This window comes from Podarcis muralis, chromosome 10 (assembly GCF_964188315.1).
Source record: "Podarcis muralis chromosome 10, rPodMur119.hap1.1, whole genome shotgun sequence".
Taxonomy (NCBI): Eukaryota; Metazoa; Chordata; class Lepidosauria; order Squamata; family Lacertidae; genus Podarcis; species Podarcis muralis.
Window position 1 is genome coordinate 44,927,577 of NC_135664.1, and position 18,710 is coordinate 44,946,286.

At 41.8% G+C, this 18,710-nt stretch overlaps 1 protein-coding gene across 2 annotated transcripts in view; it reads left to right on the top strand.

Annotated features, from left to right (window-relative positions):
- The first annotated feature begins 1,515 nt into the window (after positions 1 to 1,515).
- The window catches only part of UBN2 (ubinuclein 2), a 48,119-nt gene continuing 30,924 nt past the window's right edge, over positions 1,516 to 18,710 (top strand). The window contains exons 1-6 of one of the 2 annotated variants that reach the window (XM_028746493.2): positions 1,516 to 2,047; positions 10,647 to 10,739; positions 11,766 to 11,867; positions 13,737 to 13,874; positions 15,074 to 15,186; positions 17,246 to 17,744. In XM_028746493.2, the coding sequence (XP_028602326.2) occupies positions 1,541 to 2,047; positions 10,647 to 10,739; positions 11,766 to 11,867; positions 13,737 to 13,874; positions 15,074 to 15,186; positions 17,246 to 17,744 (1,452 nt within the window). In that variant the 5' untranslated portion in view covers positions 1,516 to 1,540. The remainder of the gene's footprint in view (positions 2,048 to 10,646; positions 10,740 to 11,765; positions 11,868 to 13,736; positions 13,875 to 15,073; positions 15,187 to 17,245; positions 17,745 to 18,710) is intronic. The other variant, XM_028746492.2, reaches the window with a different exon arrangement.

Sequence of the window (18,710 nt, forward strand, 5' to 3'; positions counted from 1 at the left end):
AGGCTGGTGAAAAATGGGAATCAATAGAAAACTAGGCAGTCCTGAGAAATTTGGAAACCAATTTTAGGTATAAATTATTATTTTTTTCTAGGCAAAAAGTCAATAGATTGGGTAGCTGAATTGTTGGAAAATTCAGAACAGAAAAAGGGTGCACTTCTTCATATACAGTAGTACATAGTTTAAACCTGTTATTTGCCCCCAACTTGGATGTCTTTAAAATGGGATTAAATTACTGGAGGATAAGGCTTTCAGTGGTGACTAGTTATGATGGCTGTGTAATACATCCAGTATTGCAGGTGGTATGCCTCTGAATACAGCAAGTGGGGAGTGGGCTGTTAAATTCATATCCTGCTTAACAAACATCTGGTTGGCCATTGTAATATGAGGCTTTGGTCTGATCAAGTGGGACTTTTATGTTACTTTAATGTGTTTTTCTTGGCCTGCCACCACCAAAATATGTCTGCTCTTTGGGGACAGAAACGTTTTGGAGGTAGATGAGGATCCCAAACTCAGGGTTAGCCACATATTTTTTTTCATTCCAAAATATGGGGTGCCACATATCATACTGTTTCTAGAGATAGGAACAGCACTGAGAATTTGGAGTTCATAAAGTGCATTAAACTGGTCCTGGGAGGTTGCAGGTGAGTGATAAGCCCAAATTTCCACCTGCTCTTCTACGAGTCTCAACGGAAATTCAGTGAAGAAGTGAAAGCACTTCAGTGGCGCTGTTGTGCAGAGATTGCTTAAGAGGTAACACGGTTGTGGAAGATCTTCAAAGGTCTATTTCATCTACTTAAAACAGCTGCATCACAAAAAAATTCATGTGCAAGTATTTTCCCATATTCACATTTTTATTCGTGACGATTAGTATCTGGCAATGAGCTGCTTTCGATAATCACCTCCTTATACACGAGTTACTAAGATCTGAACCGACCCCCAAATGTATACGACTTTCTCATTACAGTAGTTGCGAAACGAAAAAGAGATGTTATTATGTCAGAAATGGTCATGCGTGGTTGTATCCTCTCGGAAGTTACTGCCCACATCGCGCTTGCTCCGTGCTTCTGGGCCGTTTAAAATTCCAGCCGTGGGCGTGGCGGACGAGCTAAATCGCGGGGGGAAGAGAAGATGCCTGGGTAGCAGCCCACGTTCATTCAAAGCGAAGTTCGACTCCTGCCCCTTTAAGAATCTTACGGTAGAGCAGCGTGCATATTTCCAAGGCAACTATGGGCGGGGTTCCAGCGTCTTCAACGTGCGATCGCGGTGACGTCCTGAAAACCTGAGCAATAACAACAGTGACGTGCGGCGGCGCGTCCGTGGCGGTCCCGCTTTTGCGCATGCGTGCCCTAGTGGCCTGCTTCTATTTACGTGGGGGGGCTCCAAGATGGCGGCGGTGTTAGCAGCGAGGAGATCCTAGTGAGGAAGGGGGGGGAGGTACCCTGACCCGGTTAAGGGGAGGGAACGGGCGGAGGAGGAGCCGGAGTTGTGGGTGGTGAGGGAGGGTCACCGAACAGGTGGGAAGGGGGGGTGGGGGGGTTAGATGATGGCGGAGCCGCGCCGGGTGCCGTTAATTAGTCTGTCACCCGTGAGGCGACGAGAAGGCGAGACTCCGGTGCTCGAGCGAGAGCCTGGAGGGGGTCGCGAGGCGGAGCAGCCATTGGTGTGTGAGGCCCTGAAACTGCCAGAACAGCCGCAGCACCACCACCACCACCTCCACCACGATAGTGGCCGAGCAGAGCCTCCACCGCAGCCCTTCGAGTCCTGCTCCCGGCTGGAGTTACAGTCGGCGGTGTTACCGCGCGAGGTCAGCCGGCCTGAGCAGACGCCGAAGCCGCTGCTGCCACCTCAGCGTGAGCCTCCAAGGCCAGAGCCGCCGCCGCCGCCGCCTCCGTCGAACCAGCCGTTGCAGCTCGAGAGCAACCGGCAAGAGTCGCCGCCGTCGCCCCCGCGTCAGACGGTTCGCCTGGAGTTGGTGCTGAAGGACCCCACCGAGGAGAGCTGTGTGGAGTTCAGCTATCCCGAGCTGCTGTTGTGTGGCGAGCCCCGGGTACGGGACCTGCTAACCAAATTCCTCCCTCTCCATCTTGACTCCTATTTATTACTCTTGTCCCTTAGCTTGAGTGCTGTGTGAACGAAACGAATGATGGGGAAATGAAAGCGCTTGCTCGGAAGAGCCTATGAGGATATAAGAGCTTAAACCCTACTAGATTTACCCTGTCAAATGATAGTGACCATGTAGGAACAAGCTTTTTTTGCTGTGTGACCCTTTGATCCAAATCAGAGTCAAAGAAATCCATCAGTTGGCATATTGACCTGTGTGAGGCTCAAATATACTTATATTGCCGGGGCAGCTCCCAGGGTGCACGCATTTTATTTGATTTGTCTTCAGTTAATTCTTTTAGAAACATTATTCACCTGCATTACATAAATTATTTGTTCTATTATCTGGTGTTTGTGAGCATTTCACCATGGGACTTATCCAGAGTGTTCATTCAACCTTGCCACCTTTGTGGTGCCAGGGCACAGTCATAGAATTGTAGAGTTGGAAGGGATCCTGAGGGTCATCTAGTTCAACCCCCTGCTATGCAAGAATCTTTTGCCCAATGTAGGGCTTGAACCCATGACCCTGAAGAGTAAGAGTCTCAGACTGTAACGACTGAGCTATAAAACTGCCCTACATGAACCTAGCTGCATGGCTGTGCCAGGGTACCATAGTCTGTGTAGGAAGTGGTGATCATGTACAAAACTGAACCCAGTATAGGTTCTTGTACTTCAAACTGTACACAGGTCAGGAAGTTCCCTTGTTATAAGCCCATAGAATGGCTTAAATTTGTGAGAGTAGCCTAATTTGTTAAAACTAGTTGAAAACAGCTAAAGTGGCTAAGGAGAAAGTAAGTCAGTATATATTAAGGCTAATTACTTGGTTGTAACTATTAAATATATTGGTGACAAGTTAGTTATAACATTTTAAAACACCTTGCTTTAGACTTCAGAGTCTGGTGTTGCTTAGATATCAGGCTTACTCTTACAATTCTGTAGGAGGCTGATATCATTGAGGGTTAGTGTACTTGTTCTTGCAAGAAAGGGTGACAGAGAATTTTTAGCGTTGCATAAAAAATTGAATTACAGTCACATTTGACTGTTATGAAATAGACCAGTATATCAAGATATTCTGACTCTGTTGCTTTGCAATTTAGAGAAACTTGTCTAAGGAAAATATTTCAGAATAGCTAGTGGGAATATTAATTGTAAAGTTCCAGCTAAAATTGGCAGGGCTACTAGCCATGAGTTCCATAAAATTATCTAATTACTTTTCTCTGGAGTTCTCAAAGCGTTGATGCTAGATAAAACACTGCCATGACCAGTCCATTGGAAGGAATGGTGGCATTTCTTCTTCCTAAACAGAGACTAATTACAGTTAATCACTGTTTGTACTGCTGGTAATTTGTCTATAAGAAGCTATTGTGTGTCTATACTGGTTATACTGCTGGTAATTTGTCCATACGAAGCTGAGCTGTTCTCTGCATTTGGTTTGGTGCCCAGTGCAGATTTGGGTTCTTTAAATGGCTCATTATGGTTCCTTCTCTAAGACTTAAAGTGGAATATTTTAACTGCCACTTAATAGCATTTTGGAGACAGTGAATGTTGAGTTCTACAAGCGGTGTTGTAGCCTTATCTACAGAAATGCAGGGTTTGTGCAGTTCTGAGAAATGGATAAAAGCTGTGGATAATTCACAATCCTCATTACACTGAGGAACATCTAATAGCTAGTTGAGACATTTCTTTGGGCCACATTTTCTTCACTCACAGGAAGGTCTATGTGAGTGATGTAATATATAATCCTGGATTTATGGATTGGTCTTGAGTGCAAATTAACTAGTGTTAAGATCCTGGGTTGTGTTGTGTTGGCTGCATGAATCTTTTTAGGAGTGAAGAAAATGGATCCTAATTCAAGATTAAATTGTGTTTAGGATGTGTTGCTAAATATCTGAGCTGTAGTACCTTCAGCTCACTAGTTGACCACTGAGAATGTTCACACAGGTGGCTGCTATCAAGATTAGCCTATGTTTGTATTCCATCACTAGAAAGAATTTGATACTTTTTGTGTTCTCTTTTACAATCTAATCCTCTTTATACGGCTCCTAAGGGTGGCATTGTGCAGTTTAACCAAGTGTACCCCTCTTAACATTATGGAATATAATCTTATGTGGTCTGAGGAGTAATTTCATGTCCATTTGCCCTTTGCTTCTCTGCTTTTTCACTTGCTTAGTCTTTCACTTGTTTAGTCTTCTTTGTAGGCCCGCAGACTTGGAGTATTGCAAATTATCATTGAGTGTTTTGTTTAAAAAAATACGTCTGTAATCTGAAATCTTCTCATACAAAGCACATTAAATTGAAACGCCCAGGCAATGTATAACATATTTTTACCTGAGTGCTTTGCCCAAAAGCTGACTGAAGGTTGTGATTTTTATTTTTAAAAGAGATAATATAAAATGGCGCAGACAATTGTTGTTTGTGGAGGCAGATGCAGGAATGCCCATGAATGATTTTACAGACCACATGTGGGATCACTGGCCATATGCGAACAGCAGAGCTTTGCTCATTGTGAAACAATATTGAATATGTGGAGAGGTTAATGAAATAAACACTTCATTTGTAATTCAGCTAGTTTTATTTCCTTTAAGTACAGCCTTATATTCCTAAACGTTGAATTTTGTGCAGCTGGATCCACCTATTCTTTTCCTTTTCCACAGTAGTGGGAAGGCAAAGCAAGAGAACACTTGTGGAATTGTGAAATGCCCTACGTAGTATTTAATTGTTTATCACTGGACCATTATGTGCTACGTTAGGTCATGTTAGGAGCGTGTCATGTAGCGAACTATAGGGATTTGGTCACTATGGTTGTGGTCCAACACCCTTATCTGCTAAACCACACAAATGCCATATGTCTGAAAGCACAGCCTTAAGAACACAAGATGACCCTGTCTGGATCAAACCAAAGGCCTACCAAGTCCAACATTTTGTTCCTGCAGCGGCCAATCAGATGCCTATGGGAAGCACACAAGCAGGACATGACTGCCAACAGCACTCATTTCCCCCAGCAACTGGCATTCAGAGGCATGCTGCCTCTGCGGCTGGAGGTAATAGATAGTCATCATAACAATTAAGCATTGATAGCTGTAGTGGGTGGCGCTGTGGGTTAAAGCCTCAGCGCCTAGGACTTGCCGATCGTAAGGTCGGCGGTTCGAATCCCCGCGGCAGGGTGCGCTCCCGTCGTTCGGTCCCAGTGCCTGCCAACCTAGCAGTTCGAAAGCACCCCCGGGTGCAAGTAGATAAATAGGACCGCTTACTAGCGGGAAGGTAAACGGCGTTCCATGTGCTGCGCTGGCTCGCCAGATGCAGCTTGTCACGCTGGCCACGTGACCCGGAAGTGTCTGCGGACAGCACTGGCTCCCGGCCTATAGAGTGAGATGAGCGCACAACCCTAGAGTCTGGCAAGACTGGCCCGTACGGGCAGGGGTACCTTTACCTTTAGCTGTATCCAATTTGAATGTGTCTAATCCCCTTTTAAAGTCATCCAAGCTAGACGCCATCAGTGCATCTATACTGATGGGGAATTCTATAGTTAAATTGTGTGCTATGCTTCCTTTTGTCTCTTCTGACTCTCACACCATTCAACTTTATTAGATGATCCTGGGTAGTTGCATTTTATGAGAGGGACAAAAACCTCTCCCTGTCTGCTTTCTTGTATACCCATACCCTCCGGTTTTTTCCAAGCTACCATGCCTCTTTTTGTATCTTTTTTTAAAAATAGGATTGCTCTAGCCCCTTGGTTGCCTTTTTTCTGCGTCTTTTCCAACTCTACAATATTCTTTTTGAGGTGTGACCAGAGCAGCACATGATATTCCAAAGGTGGTTGCACCATAAAATTATGAAAGGGTGTTAACGATATTGGCAGTTTTATTTTCATTCCCTTTCCTAATGATTCCCAACATGAAATTTACCTTAAAAATAAAAAAAAATCAGTGTGGGTACCCAGCCCACAATCCATTCAGTTGAGTGGCTCCCTTGAATGCGTCTAGCCCTGACCATGCTGCAAGGACAGTAAAGTTTATTGACCTTTAATCTTTAAAAATCCATCTGAAATTGATTAGTCTTTTATAGTTGCTTCCTAGATTCTACTGACTATCACAGAGAGCATTTTAGTTTGTAAATAACTTTGACTCACACACTTACAAGACCTTCACCTGCAGCTGCTCTCTTAGAAATATGATCAGGCATAATAACTTGGGGAATGTAGTTTTCAATCGTTCAACCTGTGATGAAACTGAATAAAACCTACAAACTCTCAGGAACTTGTGAATACAGGGAGTAAAGGGACTTCTCATAGTTTTGTTTTGAAAGCTAACATACTTTCTATCTCTACTTAGAATAATGTAGCCTGAATGAAAAATTTGAGCAAGCTATGACATGAAATAGGGATGCGGGTGGAGTTGTGGTCTAAACCACTGAGCCTAGGACTTGCCAGTCGGAAGGTTGGCGGTTCGAATCCCCGCGACGGGGTGAGCTCGCGTTGCTCAGTCCCAGCTCCTGCCAAACTAGCAGTTTGAAAGCACGTCAAAGTGCAAGTAGATAAATAGGTACCGCTCCGGCGGAAAGGTAAATGGTGTTTCCGTGCGCTGCTCTGGTTTCACCAGAAGTGGCTTTGTCATGCTGGCCACATGACCCAGAAAAACTGTCTGCGGACAAACGTCGGCTCCCTCGGCCAGTAAAGCGAGATGAGCGCCGCAACCGCAGGGTCGTTCGCGACTGGACTTAACTGTCTGGGGTCCTTTACCTTTTTAATGACATGAATTCTCTACAAACCGTTAGTTACCAATATTGATATTTTACATTCAAATGAGAATCCTAAGTATGTATGACTTGGATGTTGAATGATGTTGTTGTTAGTCGCTTTATTAAAACAATAATAATTCATAAGTTGACTGCCATCTCACCTGGGAAAAGAGCTTTCAGAAAGCTTTCTCTAGAATGCAAGTTCTAATCTCGATGCCCTTTATCCCAGTTTTGCAATATAACTTATTTTCATTTATAAGAACTTGATTTAAAATTAGCACTTGGGGAAAAACCCAAACCTGTCATCTTTCGAATTATAGTCTCTGTAGCCCAGCTTTTTTGATATTGGATCAGAAGTAATTCTCACTGGCTTTTGGTAAACAATGTGTGCCTGGAGTGCTGTGCACAGCCTCCATGGCACTGCTCTGGAGTAAGAGCAGGGACTTGCATTCTTTCTGTGTGTCTCCTGCCAATAGATGCAGTATTTAGAAATAACATTTGGGAAGCCAGCAGGCGTGTTTAAAGTGACTCTGGATAAGTGTGTGTGTTCTGCAGCAGATGCCCAGTTGTTGCATTTGTTGTGGGTACCAGTTGCTTTACACACAGTAGTCTGTAACCAATGTCTTTTTACCAATGTGGCATTTCTGTCGAGAAATCTCTTATTTGAATTACAGCCTGCCTTTGTAATGAAATAACATAAGGTGGCTTACAAAAATATTAATACATTAAAGATAAAATACAGAATTAAAACTCACAGCAGTTTTACCACTGCCTCCACCTAAACTTTAAGGGCATGTAATGTGAACCCAACCTACGTATCTCTGCCCCACCATGTGGGTAAACTTTTGCACATGTGGTAAATTGTGTGGTACAGCAAAGGAACACAAACTGCTCTCTGACTGCAGCAGTGCCCTGTCTTTGAATCAATATTTTCATGCTCTCTGTGTGTATTCTTTGAAAACTTGAGTGCACATCTTTCTTTCTTAAAAACTATTTTTTTAATGCTTTATTGGTTGAAAACTTTATAACAGAAATATGCAATAGATGCTATAGGCAAAATAAGAAATACAAAATAAACAATTATTCATTCTTTAACTAATACTTGCTTTGTACATCCATTTGTGATTAGATTTGACAAGACCTCCAATCTTCCCCTTGCGTTCCTGAATTAAGTTCCTTAAATACACGCTTAAACTTTACTTTCTCTATGTTATTTGACTTACTATAAATTTTATTTTATAAAATTATCCTACTTACACACTGAAGCTCAATCAAGACCTGCCAACAGATTGATCTTTTGACAGTGTTCTTTTACATATACTCTGTATATATCCCACTCTCTGATAATTTTTTCTTTCTTAAATACTAAAATGTGACAAAGATAATTCTCAACAACTGGGCTCTCCAAGTGGCACATTACCAACCCCACATATATTATGGGAGGAAAGATTACATTGTTGGCACATTATTGTTAGCAAGCAAAGTTCTTTAGATCTCGGTGCTTGGATTGGTCATATATAAAATGAGAGTGCCAGAATTTTACAACAGTATAATTCCTTAGCTCAGTCCTACAGCGAATTGTCACCTTGTCCCTACCAAACGCATGTGCAATTTGCAACTGCCCCCACCCAATTTCTTGTCCCTCCAACATCCATGACAATTCCACATGACATTACTTTTCCAAATGCTTCTTGCTATATCCCTCTTGCTATCTTATACAAACCTAGTTCTGATTCTTTTTTAAAACAAAACAAAACACTGGGCATTTCTGGAAATGTTTCCCAAGTAGCCTTGTCAAATGGCCATCAAAACTGCTAGTGCATTTAGGTGCTACTTGTAAAAGTACTCATAATTGGGCTGGCTTGCACATAACACTAAGCCATAGTTTAGTGCTATGTGCACTGAGCTCCCCATTCCTCTCCTTTTCCCACATGGTATGGTGGGGTGGGGAGTTCATCATTTACTTCTAGGTATCATGAATCCTGATTCATTGCATGTGAACTGGGGATCCTGGTTTAAAAGAAACACTTGAGTTGTAAAGCAAGCCATCTTCAGTGGCTTGTCTAACCTGAATTTGTTTCAACTTTTGTTTTGTTGCTTCTTCAGCCACATATCACTAACCTTTAGAAATGTGTGGAAGAATTACATAAATTGTTTACATTTATAAACTGTATAGTTCAAAACAATGGATTATTTTTTTTCATGAGCAGATAGGTTTTCTGTTTGACCCTTATCTACCTTGGCTTGTAGAACAGTGTATTTTTCATTATTTTAGATGGTTGCTGCTTTCCTGATTCTGAAGGGCTTCATAACTCTAGAATACATGCTCTTGTTAAATTAACAGTGACGCATTGGTACATTGTTTCTAGAAATATACCTTTTCTGAGGTTTTGTGAAATGGCTTGTAGAAAGTTCTATCAAATATAATTCTTCAGCCCAATTATTTGAGTTCTTGGTCTTCAAAGGATGGTGAAGAATCACCTTTTGCTGAAACTTGTGCCATGATAAATGCAAAAAGTTTTTATATTGTAGTTCTCTGATAGAAAAAGGAGAAAAGTACAAGGCAAATGGGTCTTGTAGTGGGTTGGCTACAGATTTGTTATTTTGTAAGAACTATTTCCCCCCCACCCACCCATACTGGAAGCTGGGCTGCTATCAAGAGTTTCCTGGTTTGGATGGAATGAGAAACCATGATTATTTAGAGGCATCCTGGTTTGCTCATGCTGCCACCCTGAGACCTTATGGTGACGGGCGAGTAAAAAATCTAATTATCATCATCATGAATAGATTCTGAAAGCTGCCTTAGTTTGTTGAAGGTGAATTCTAACTTTAACCTTTATATGCATGTCAAGCAGACTAGGAAAAGTGACTGATTTACACTGGTTGATTGACTAAGTGAATTTCATAAACAAAATGCTTGAATGTAGAAAAAAAGAAAATTGACAATGGAGTTTAATGAACAAATAGACAATTAAATTGCTATTTTTCAGATATTTCATCTTACTGTCTTACTGGTATTTCATTGACAATGAAGTGGTCAAGTTATATCAGATTTAATAAAATGTATGGCTTTGCATTGCTGGCAGCACTCCAACTTCTTTGGCATACGTCATGCTTCTAAATACATATGCTAAGTTGGGAAGGGCAGCTAATTATTCTGATGCCTTGATCTTAGAGACACATATTTCAAAGCAACTCTTAATGATTCCATTAGAATTTACTTTAAAGTAGGGGTGGCTTGCTTTTTTTCTTTTTTCTTTTGCCTGAGGGCAACATTCACTCCCAGCCAGCTCTCTTGGGGGCCAATGACAGCGTTGGGTGCTGGGGCCCCACATTTTTTTCATGTACACTATTGCATTCACATACTATGCTGATACACTTGCACTATACACAGAGAGAGAGACAGGGTACACCCACACATTTTACCACCTTTCTGCTTATCAAATAATCAATCTCATAACTGGGGAAGGGCATAATATGTATCCCTGTCAAGGTGCTGGGCTTTGCCCATCACAGTGCGGAGCCTACTTTAATATTTTTCTTTTTGCTGCCACTGCTAAGACTGGTGGGATCTTGGAGGGTCAGAAAGATTTGGTTGGAGGGTGCAAACTGTGGGTAAGGCATCCCTTCTTTAAAATTTCTAGTACTGGTGTGTTACAGTGTTAAACTGAACTTGTTGCAAAGGCTGCTTCCTCACCAAAGATGCATTCATAAAATAAACTGTACTGATTCTGTGGCTTCTTTACTCATTTGTATTGTGCATATATGAATTTAAACAATGACTGTGATTTCTGGGGCTTTCTCCTTAGATAAAATCTGCTTTTTCTGAAGATCCATTTAATGATGAAGAGCGTGAGAGGCATGAAGTGGAAATGCTGGCTAAGAAATTGGAAACAAAATACGTGAGTAAACAGATTTATTATGTTGCTCTAAGTCTGGCTGTTCATATTTTATAGGTGTTCTTACTAAAGCCACTTGGTACATTCTGAAGAATTCAGTTTTCTTAATTTATCATATAATTTAGTTCATGGTGTCACATGTGTTATAATACTTAGTTAATATTGTTAGATTTTGGCTGCAGTTCTACTTCTTGATGGAAAGAGGCTACAGAAAGACAACACATGGAACTCCAGTGCCACTGGATACATTACTGTTGTTCTGGGATTACAATGACATGTTGGGCCAGTTGCAATAAACAAAGTCCCCTTTATGCTTACTCCTCCTTGCCCCCAGTTGTTAGACTACTTGCATAGGGAGCAAGATAAAATTGGTGGCTACATATTTCAACAGGGCGTTCTGGAAACTAGAAAGCCTTGGTTTGTTGTGGTTAGACAGAGCGGGTTATAGCTCACCCAGCACAGCAGCCATTTGTTTAGTGCGGATGGCAGCTGAAAGAAAAACAAAACAAAGTCAATTATATTTTTAAATAAGAAATTGTATTGAGAGAATGAACTAATTTAATTCTTCATCATTCTGGGTACTTTTTGTAGAAGAAGAAGATACAAATAATATTTGTTTTTCAGCATAATCCTACTCATCCATCTCCAGCCACACTACTCTGTATTTAGTCTATCTTAACCTCTAACCTATCATAATCTTTCATAAATGAAATCCTGTCTAGAATGAGGTCACTGAATTGTCATTGTTGAGCTGTTAAGCTTGGAATTGTTAACCTGTGACTATAAGACTTATCTAGTATAAACTTTCATGCCTATATTTTTGTATGAGGATTGTGGATTTTGAGAACTTGAATGCAGCAGCAAGATAAATTATTTTCTGCTATACTGTAAATTGCTTGAATGTGTCAGTACGGAAGTAGTACCAAAAGTTTCCCCTGTCCGATGCCCTATAGTGCCTGTGTCTGCCATATATTAACTTGGTTGGCACCAGTACCTTAGTGGTTTCAAGTTGTAAATATTGTGTTGCAGGGTGGAAAGAGCCACAAGCATCGGAAGGACCGTGTTCAGGATCTAATAGACATAGGCTATGGTTATGATGAAACTGATCCGTTCATTGATAATTCAGAGGCTGTGAGTAAAATTTATTTGTTACACTTGTATGCTGCCCTCTTTCAATCATTCCAATCAGTGTTCAGGGGTTTGCCTATGATCACCATTCCAGGCACTAGCAGTTTGCAAACCTTTTTCACTTTAGAGATGAAATTACATCAAATGCCTTCAGGCTATTTTAATCTACTTTGTGGAAAGGGGGATTAGTTCATATATCAGTTCTCACACAGGTTGCATTTAGCAGTCTGGCTTTAGCCTATATCACAACAATTTACAACATCAGTGACTAAGAGCAAGGCCTTTGGAACTAGGCTTTTGGCCTTTGGAACTAGGCCCAGAAAAAGCAGTTGGCCAGGTCAGGTGCTGGCCAGGGGCCCCTCATTGTTCTGATGCAGCAACACCACAATTCACTGCCCTGGCTGCGCCCCCAGGTGCTTTATAGCAGTACCACTTTTGAATAAGTGCTAAATTTGGTTCCCATCTGTGGTGGCCACCCATCATTTAAAATTACCCAGAATGTAATGCCCTGGCCCATGGATATATGAAATTTATTGAGTTCATAGATCTATAGTCTGGGTAGCACTATAGATCTATGACAGCTATAGATTTAAGGCTGGGACATTGCATTTTCATTAATTTAAGATAGTGGGATGTCACTATAGATAGGGGCCAAATTTGGCTCCTGTTCAAAAGCACTGCCTCCCATCCATGGCTGAAGCATATATTGGGGTCAGGGGAGGATAGTGAGTGGTGCCGTTGCTGCCCATGGCAGAAAAAGTATGTGACAGCAGTCACTTCTGCTGTCACAAGCAGTTCTGAGTCCTGCCCTCATTGGGGTGGTGTTGGAGTGGCATATTTGGCACTGTGCTGAGCATCCTCAAAGTCTGGCTCTGGTCCTATTTGAAACAATCTGCCAATAGATGTCAGGAAGTGTTCTCTGTCTTCTTTTTGTAAGCAGACCTTTTTATTTCAGCTTGTATTCAGCTGCCTTTGTTTGGGAAGCTATGGCTAAGGTTTACTTACATTTTTTGTTGTAATGGTTTCTATTTATTCTGTAGTTCATATAAAAATTATTAAAATAATCAAATTTATCCTTGAGTACCAGTGTGTGTTAAAAAGCAGCATATAATGTTTTAAAATAAAATTATCTCCTGGGTCTGAGAGAAAAGCTAAAAGGCAAATAGTTTACACTATATTTTATTTGGAAAGAAATCCTATTGTGTTCAATGGGGCTTGCTGCCTAGGAAGTGTGTTTAGGATTGCAAACTTAGTGTGTTGTTTCTAGAATGTGATGTGAGCTAAATCTTGTTAAATGTCAACATTTACCTGTTAAGCATGGAATTATAGTGAGATGGTTAATTTTTATGATTTACCATATGTTCCAGAAACAATTGTGCCACTAATGTTCTTGGACGCTTGCCAATGTGCCCTGGTAAATTATAGAAATTAGGATGGCATTTGATATTAGCTAGAGGCACTTGATGAGGGATCTTGAGATTTTCTGTTTTCCAGCTGGCTTTACAAAACATTGATAATAGATTAATATAAATTTTCACATTTACCCTAATAGCTTTACATTATGTCATGGCTCTGCTATGTTACAGCCAATGTATGTAATGGTTTGAGATTAATCTATTTTTGTATGTGGATATAATGTTGTCAGCACTGCAGTATCTCAGCACTGCCTTCATCCAAATATTATTCTGTTTTTAATATGCTTTGTGAGTTGTACAGTCCTGGCAGTTATTTTCTCCACACTAGTATGGTGTTATTACTGTATTTGGTTAGTTTAATATCCTGTTCATTGTATGGCGGTATAGCAAATGCATTATTTCCATAGTAACAAAATGGTAATGATCTCTTGACCTAAACCTTCTATTTCCTTCCCAGTATGATGAATTGGTACCTGCATCCTTAACTACTAAATATGGAGGGTTTTACATAAACACTGGGACTCTGCAGTTCCGGCAAGCATCTGATTCTGAAGAGGAAGACTTAACAGAAAGCAAAAAAAATAGACCATCTAAAGTGAGTAAATAATTTATTCCAAGAAAAATTTAGAGATGTCACAGGTTTGCTGTGAAGATTTTAAAGCACCTCGCTTGAAGTATTTCAGTTTTCACATTAAACATACTATTTAATACAAATACCACAATATTTATGTTCATTTAGCTGGCTGTCTCTATGTCTCCTTGCTTTTGAAGATTCTAAGAAGATGCTTGATGAATGTGTGAAGCTGAATTTACTGAGTCAGATCATTAATCCATCTAGCTCAAAACTGTCTACTCTTAGCAAGAAGCGTGTTTCACAGTTGCTTCCTGAAGTCCTACCATCCAGAAATGCTAGGGATTGAGCCTGAGATCTTCTGCAAGCAAAGCTGAGTTGTAGCCTCTCCCCATTGGATTTTAACTGTTATGAAAAGAAGGTCAAAATCAGCACCTTGAATTGTGCCTAGAAAAGACTAGTGAGTTGGTGCAGATGCTGCAGTGCTGCTGTAATGCAATCTCTGTAACCCACCCATGCGTAACTTTGACTGCAGTCCTATATACACAGAGTCCCACGAAAACTCTGTATTACTTTTGTGTAGACATATATAGGATCACCCTGGAGCCTGCCAATCCTAGGAGGGGTCAGGGAAGCATGAAGTGGTGGATCTTTCACTGTATCTGCAGTCTTGTCAGCTCATGACACCTAAGGCAGGCAGTTGTGTGGAGTTGCAGGCTCATGCAGTACAAAGGCCCAGAGAGGGTTTCTCTCTGAGAAATGGACCTGTTTAAAATGCAACAGATCCATAGACAACCCACTCTGCCCCATTAACACCCTGTTTCAGGGTCCTCGGCTAGCTGCTGCTGGCAGCAACACTGTAGGTGGTAGTTCGTCCGCTGCACAAGCTTTTGCTGGTGCTTTTGGGGGCCTCACATACTTATTTGCTAGTGGAAGAACGTTCTGTCTAATCCTAGCCCCTTCCAGAAATGCTGATCATGGGCATGATATTATGCTCTACATATGACAAGTGATTGCTTGTAAAGTGAAGAATAATGATGGAAGGACAAATTGGAGGTAGCTCTTTATCATCTTACCGTTTTTGTAAGGTTCCAGAAGCATGACTATTGGAAAGATTACATGGATCTTGTTCTGAAAACACTTACAATCTTAATTCCATAATAGAATGCTATTTCATGATTGAAGTAATGGTGTGCTGCTCTCCCCCCCCCCCCCGCGTTTAGGTAGTTAAACTGAAAGATGGCGAGGACCATGGCATGAAGAAGCGCAAACGGAAAGAGGAAGAGGCAGAGAAGGAGAAAAAACCTCGGAAGATGAAAGTTTCTCGGCAGATGGGGTGCATATTACACTAATTTTACAAGAGCGTATCCTGGTTTAGTGAATTTATTTATTATTATTTATTGAATTTACGGTATATGCCCCCCTGTACCTGCAGGTCTCAGGGCAGCTCACAGAATAAAATCAGAATATAAAACCACGAAATACATAATCAAAACAAAGACATCAGCAACCCACACACACATTTTAAAAGGGCATAGGATGTCAATCAAATCTACCAAAAGCCTGGTTAAAAAGGAACCATTTTGCCTGGCACCTAAAGGTGTATAACGAAGGCGCCAGGCAAACTTCCCTAGGGAGAGCATTCCACAGACGGGGAGCCACTGCAGAGAAGGCCTGTTCTCTTGTTGTCACCCTCCGGACCTCTTGAGGAGGAGGCGCCAAGAGCAAATGTTAAATTACTCCTGTTAGTTTTTACTGTGAGCTGCTGTTCATTTAAATAAATTAAAATCAAGTTGTGACATAGTCATGAATAGGACAAAGGATGGGATTTTGCGGTGTTCCACCCCCCTTTGGTTTCCTGCACAAACCTAGCAGTAGAATGGCTAGAGCTTCTTGTTGGCATCTGTCTGTCTTGAGGGACAGTAGAGTGTGCCTCCAGGGGTGAAGGTCTAACCACTGCATTAGCAACACTGAAGTGACCTCCCCAGGGTGCAAGCCTGGGCAGTGTGTACAGAGGTCCTGGGCTGCCTAGATGACAAGACTCGCCTCTTGGCTGTGTTGATGTGGTCCAAATGAAGTCAGAGCAATACATTTGGCAGCAGCCTGGCTGCAGGAATTGCCAGAAGGCGTACAAGGCGCCTTCCCACCATCTTAGGGACTCCACTCTAGCTTTGTGTAGGGTTTATTCCTTAGCCTTTTCTTCTGCTGAAGATATCCCATAAGGCAATGGTGGTTTAAGACCAGAGTTTTGCTTCTCCTAGATGGGCTTCCTTCCAGTGTTCGAAACTCCCATTGTTCTAGGCGCATTTTGGGACACGGAATTTTATCAGCGTGAGCAGTTTCTGAGCTCTGGGCACAGTACTGCACCTAAGATTTCAGATTAAAACTGTGGAGTGGAAGGAAAGGAGGAGCTTTTTCTGCCTCCCCACTTTCAGCTTCTATCTGAAGACTGGAGGAGAGACCCTCTTAAGAATATTAGGGGGGAGGGCAGGGGAAGGACTAGACCATGTGAAAAATGAACATAATATTTTAGCTGCAGTTCATTCATTTTCAGCTTTGTATTATTGGTATAAAAAAGCTTGCCTGGACATTCAGTAGTTGTGCCCATAACCTAGGTTTAAGGTGCCATTTAGCTCCTAGCTTTTCTATCCCAGTTTCTAACACTGCTTCCTTCCCGTGTTGACGAGCCCCATCTGCCCCTCACTTCCATTTGCACCGTGTGCAGAAATCGCCTTCTTGACTGTTGGACCCACTTTTGGCCTCATCCACTCAATCTGCCAGAGCCTGTCTTCACATGCAAGGAAGTCCCTAACTCACTGAGTGTTTGAGACCCATTGGCTACCCTCACCTAGTTTACTCAGCCACTTAAGCTGTTCTCAGGGTGCGGCCACTGTTGCGTGCTGATAGCTTCTAGGAGCCATAGGTGAGAGCTGAGTGCAGGATAGGGATCAACGGTGGACAAACTACCCCAGAAGGAGCACAATGTGTTTGCCACCAGAGGTACTACCCATCCCCTAACACCCCATACACCCTCTTCTAAAAGAGTGCTTTCCCAAAGTTCACATAAATATGATACTACTAAATCTCAATAGATCATAAGACACCAAAGGAAAAATTTCATAATTAAATTTCAACTTTCCACATTCAAGAGTTCTTCAGTATTTTTCCCTCCGGAGCACATTAGTCACAACTAATACGAGATCACAAAACTCTAAACTCCTCATGTTAGAAAAGTTACTAGTTCAGTGTATGTTATGTTACTCATACACTGCGGAATACAGAGATGTTAACTAAAACTAGACTCCAGATTATTTACTAAATGGGAATTAAGTTGAGTGAACTTAATTCTTCCTAACTGCTTATATATTCTCTCTGTGTGTGGTTTTGTTTCTCAGGGTAATGGCCTTAAATTCACACAAGTCTGAAAAGAAAAAGAAAAAGCTGTACAAGGACTCTCTTTCAGTTGCTGCAATGCTGCGGAAGTTTCAGAAGGAGAAGGAAGCCTTTAAGAAGAAAGAAGCTAACTTGAACCCCACAGTGTCAGTGACCACCTCTACACCTAACAAAGTTTCTGCTGCTCCTGCCACTGGTGGAAGTGATGTATCTGACTTGAACCTCATCATCACAGATCCAGTCCTTTCCATTTTTAGCAGCACAAGTGAGCGTGAGCTCCTACAGGAAGCCGAAATTGCTGTGGAGATGCTGGGAGACATTGACTTGGATAGGTTACTTGATGGCACTTCTAATGGTAGCCCAGTATCTGAGCCATCAGGGGAGAATGGAAATGTCACTGAGCCCTCCCATACCTCTGAGGTCTTGACACTGAAACAGGTGCCTGCCCTCCCAGAAGGTCTTCCAGCACACCTAGAGAAGCGCATTGAAGACCTCAGAACTGTGAGTGTGGCTTTCTTGGTGCTGAATTTTGCAGAGAGTTGTTACAACCCAAATTGCTTAACATTAAGGCTGGCAATATTTGTAGTATTAAGAGTAACATTAGAAACATTGGTTTGAATCTGGTGGTGTGGCTGAGCTAATGGGAAAGGGCCATAGCTCGATGGTAGAACCTCTGCTTTGCAAAAGCTCCCAGGTTCAATCCCATCTCAAGCTAGTGCAGAGAGACCCCTTCCTGAAACCCTGGAGAGCTAGTCAGTATTGTCAGTACTGAGCTAGGGGCATCAATGGTTTCACTTGGTATAAGCTTGCTTCCTATGTTCCTAACAGTAAGGCTTCTGTCACTGAAATGGGGAAGGAAGCAATTTCCAGCTATTCCCCCTCCTCCTTGCACCTATCTGTGTGGGGTTCCATTACCCTTTGGAGCAGATTTAGAGCGGGGGCTGTAGGGATGAGGGGGAATCACCTGAAGTTGTTCCCTCTCTGTTCTGCTGGTGGAAATTTTCCATCAGCTGACTTACACCATTGGAAACAACTCAGTGTCACTGGGTGAGTGGTAGACTTATTCTCCTCTAGTTATGTGTCATTAACAGTTTGTATTAAACTTGCAAATGCTGCAATTTCTTCTCTGATGCTATTTGTTGTTTCTTACAAGAGACTGTAAATGGCAGGTCAGTCACTTGATTTGTATACTTTTTTGATGCACAACACAGCATGTAAAACTAGAATACATATAAACACAAGCGCACACACACACATCAGCAATACATTATCCCTACCATCTCCTAATAAAAAACTATTCAAAATAATTTGATAATGCATACATAATGCATACATCCTTGTATACATCATTACTAACTGATCTAGGATATGGTTGTAACAGAAATGGCTGCAAAGGGAGCTAAGGCAGGTTTTGCAGGATCAACTTCTCTGTCACATCGTTGGTGGTTACATCTTATGATTAGTCAG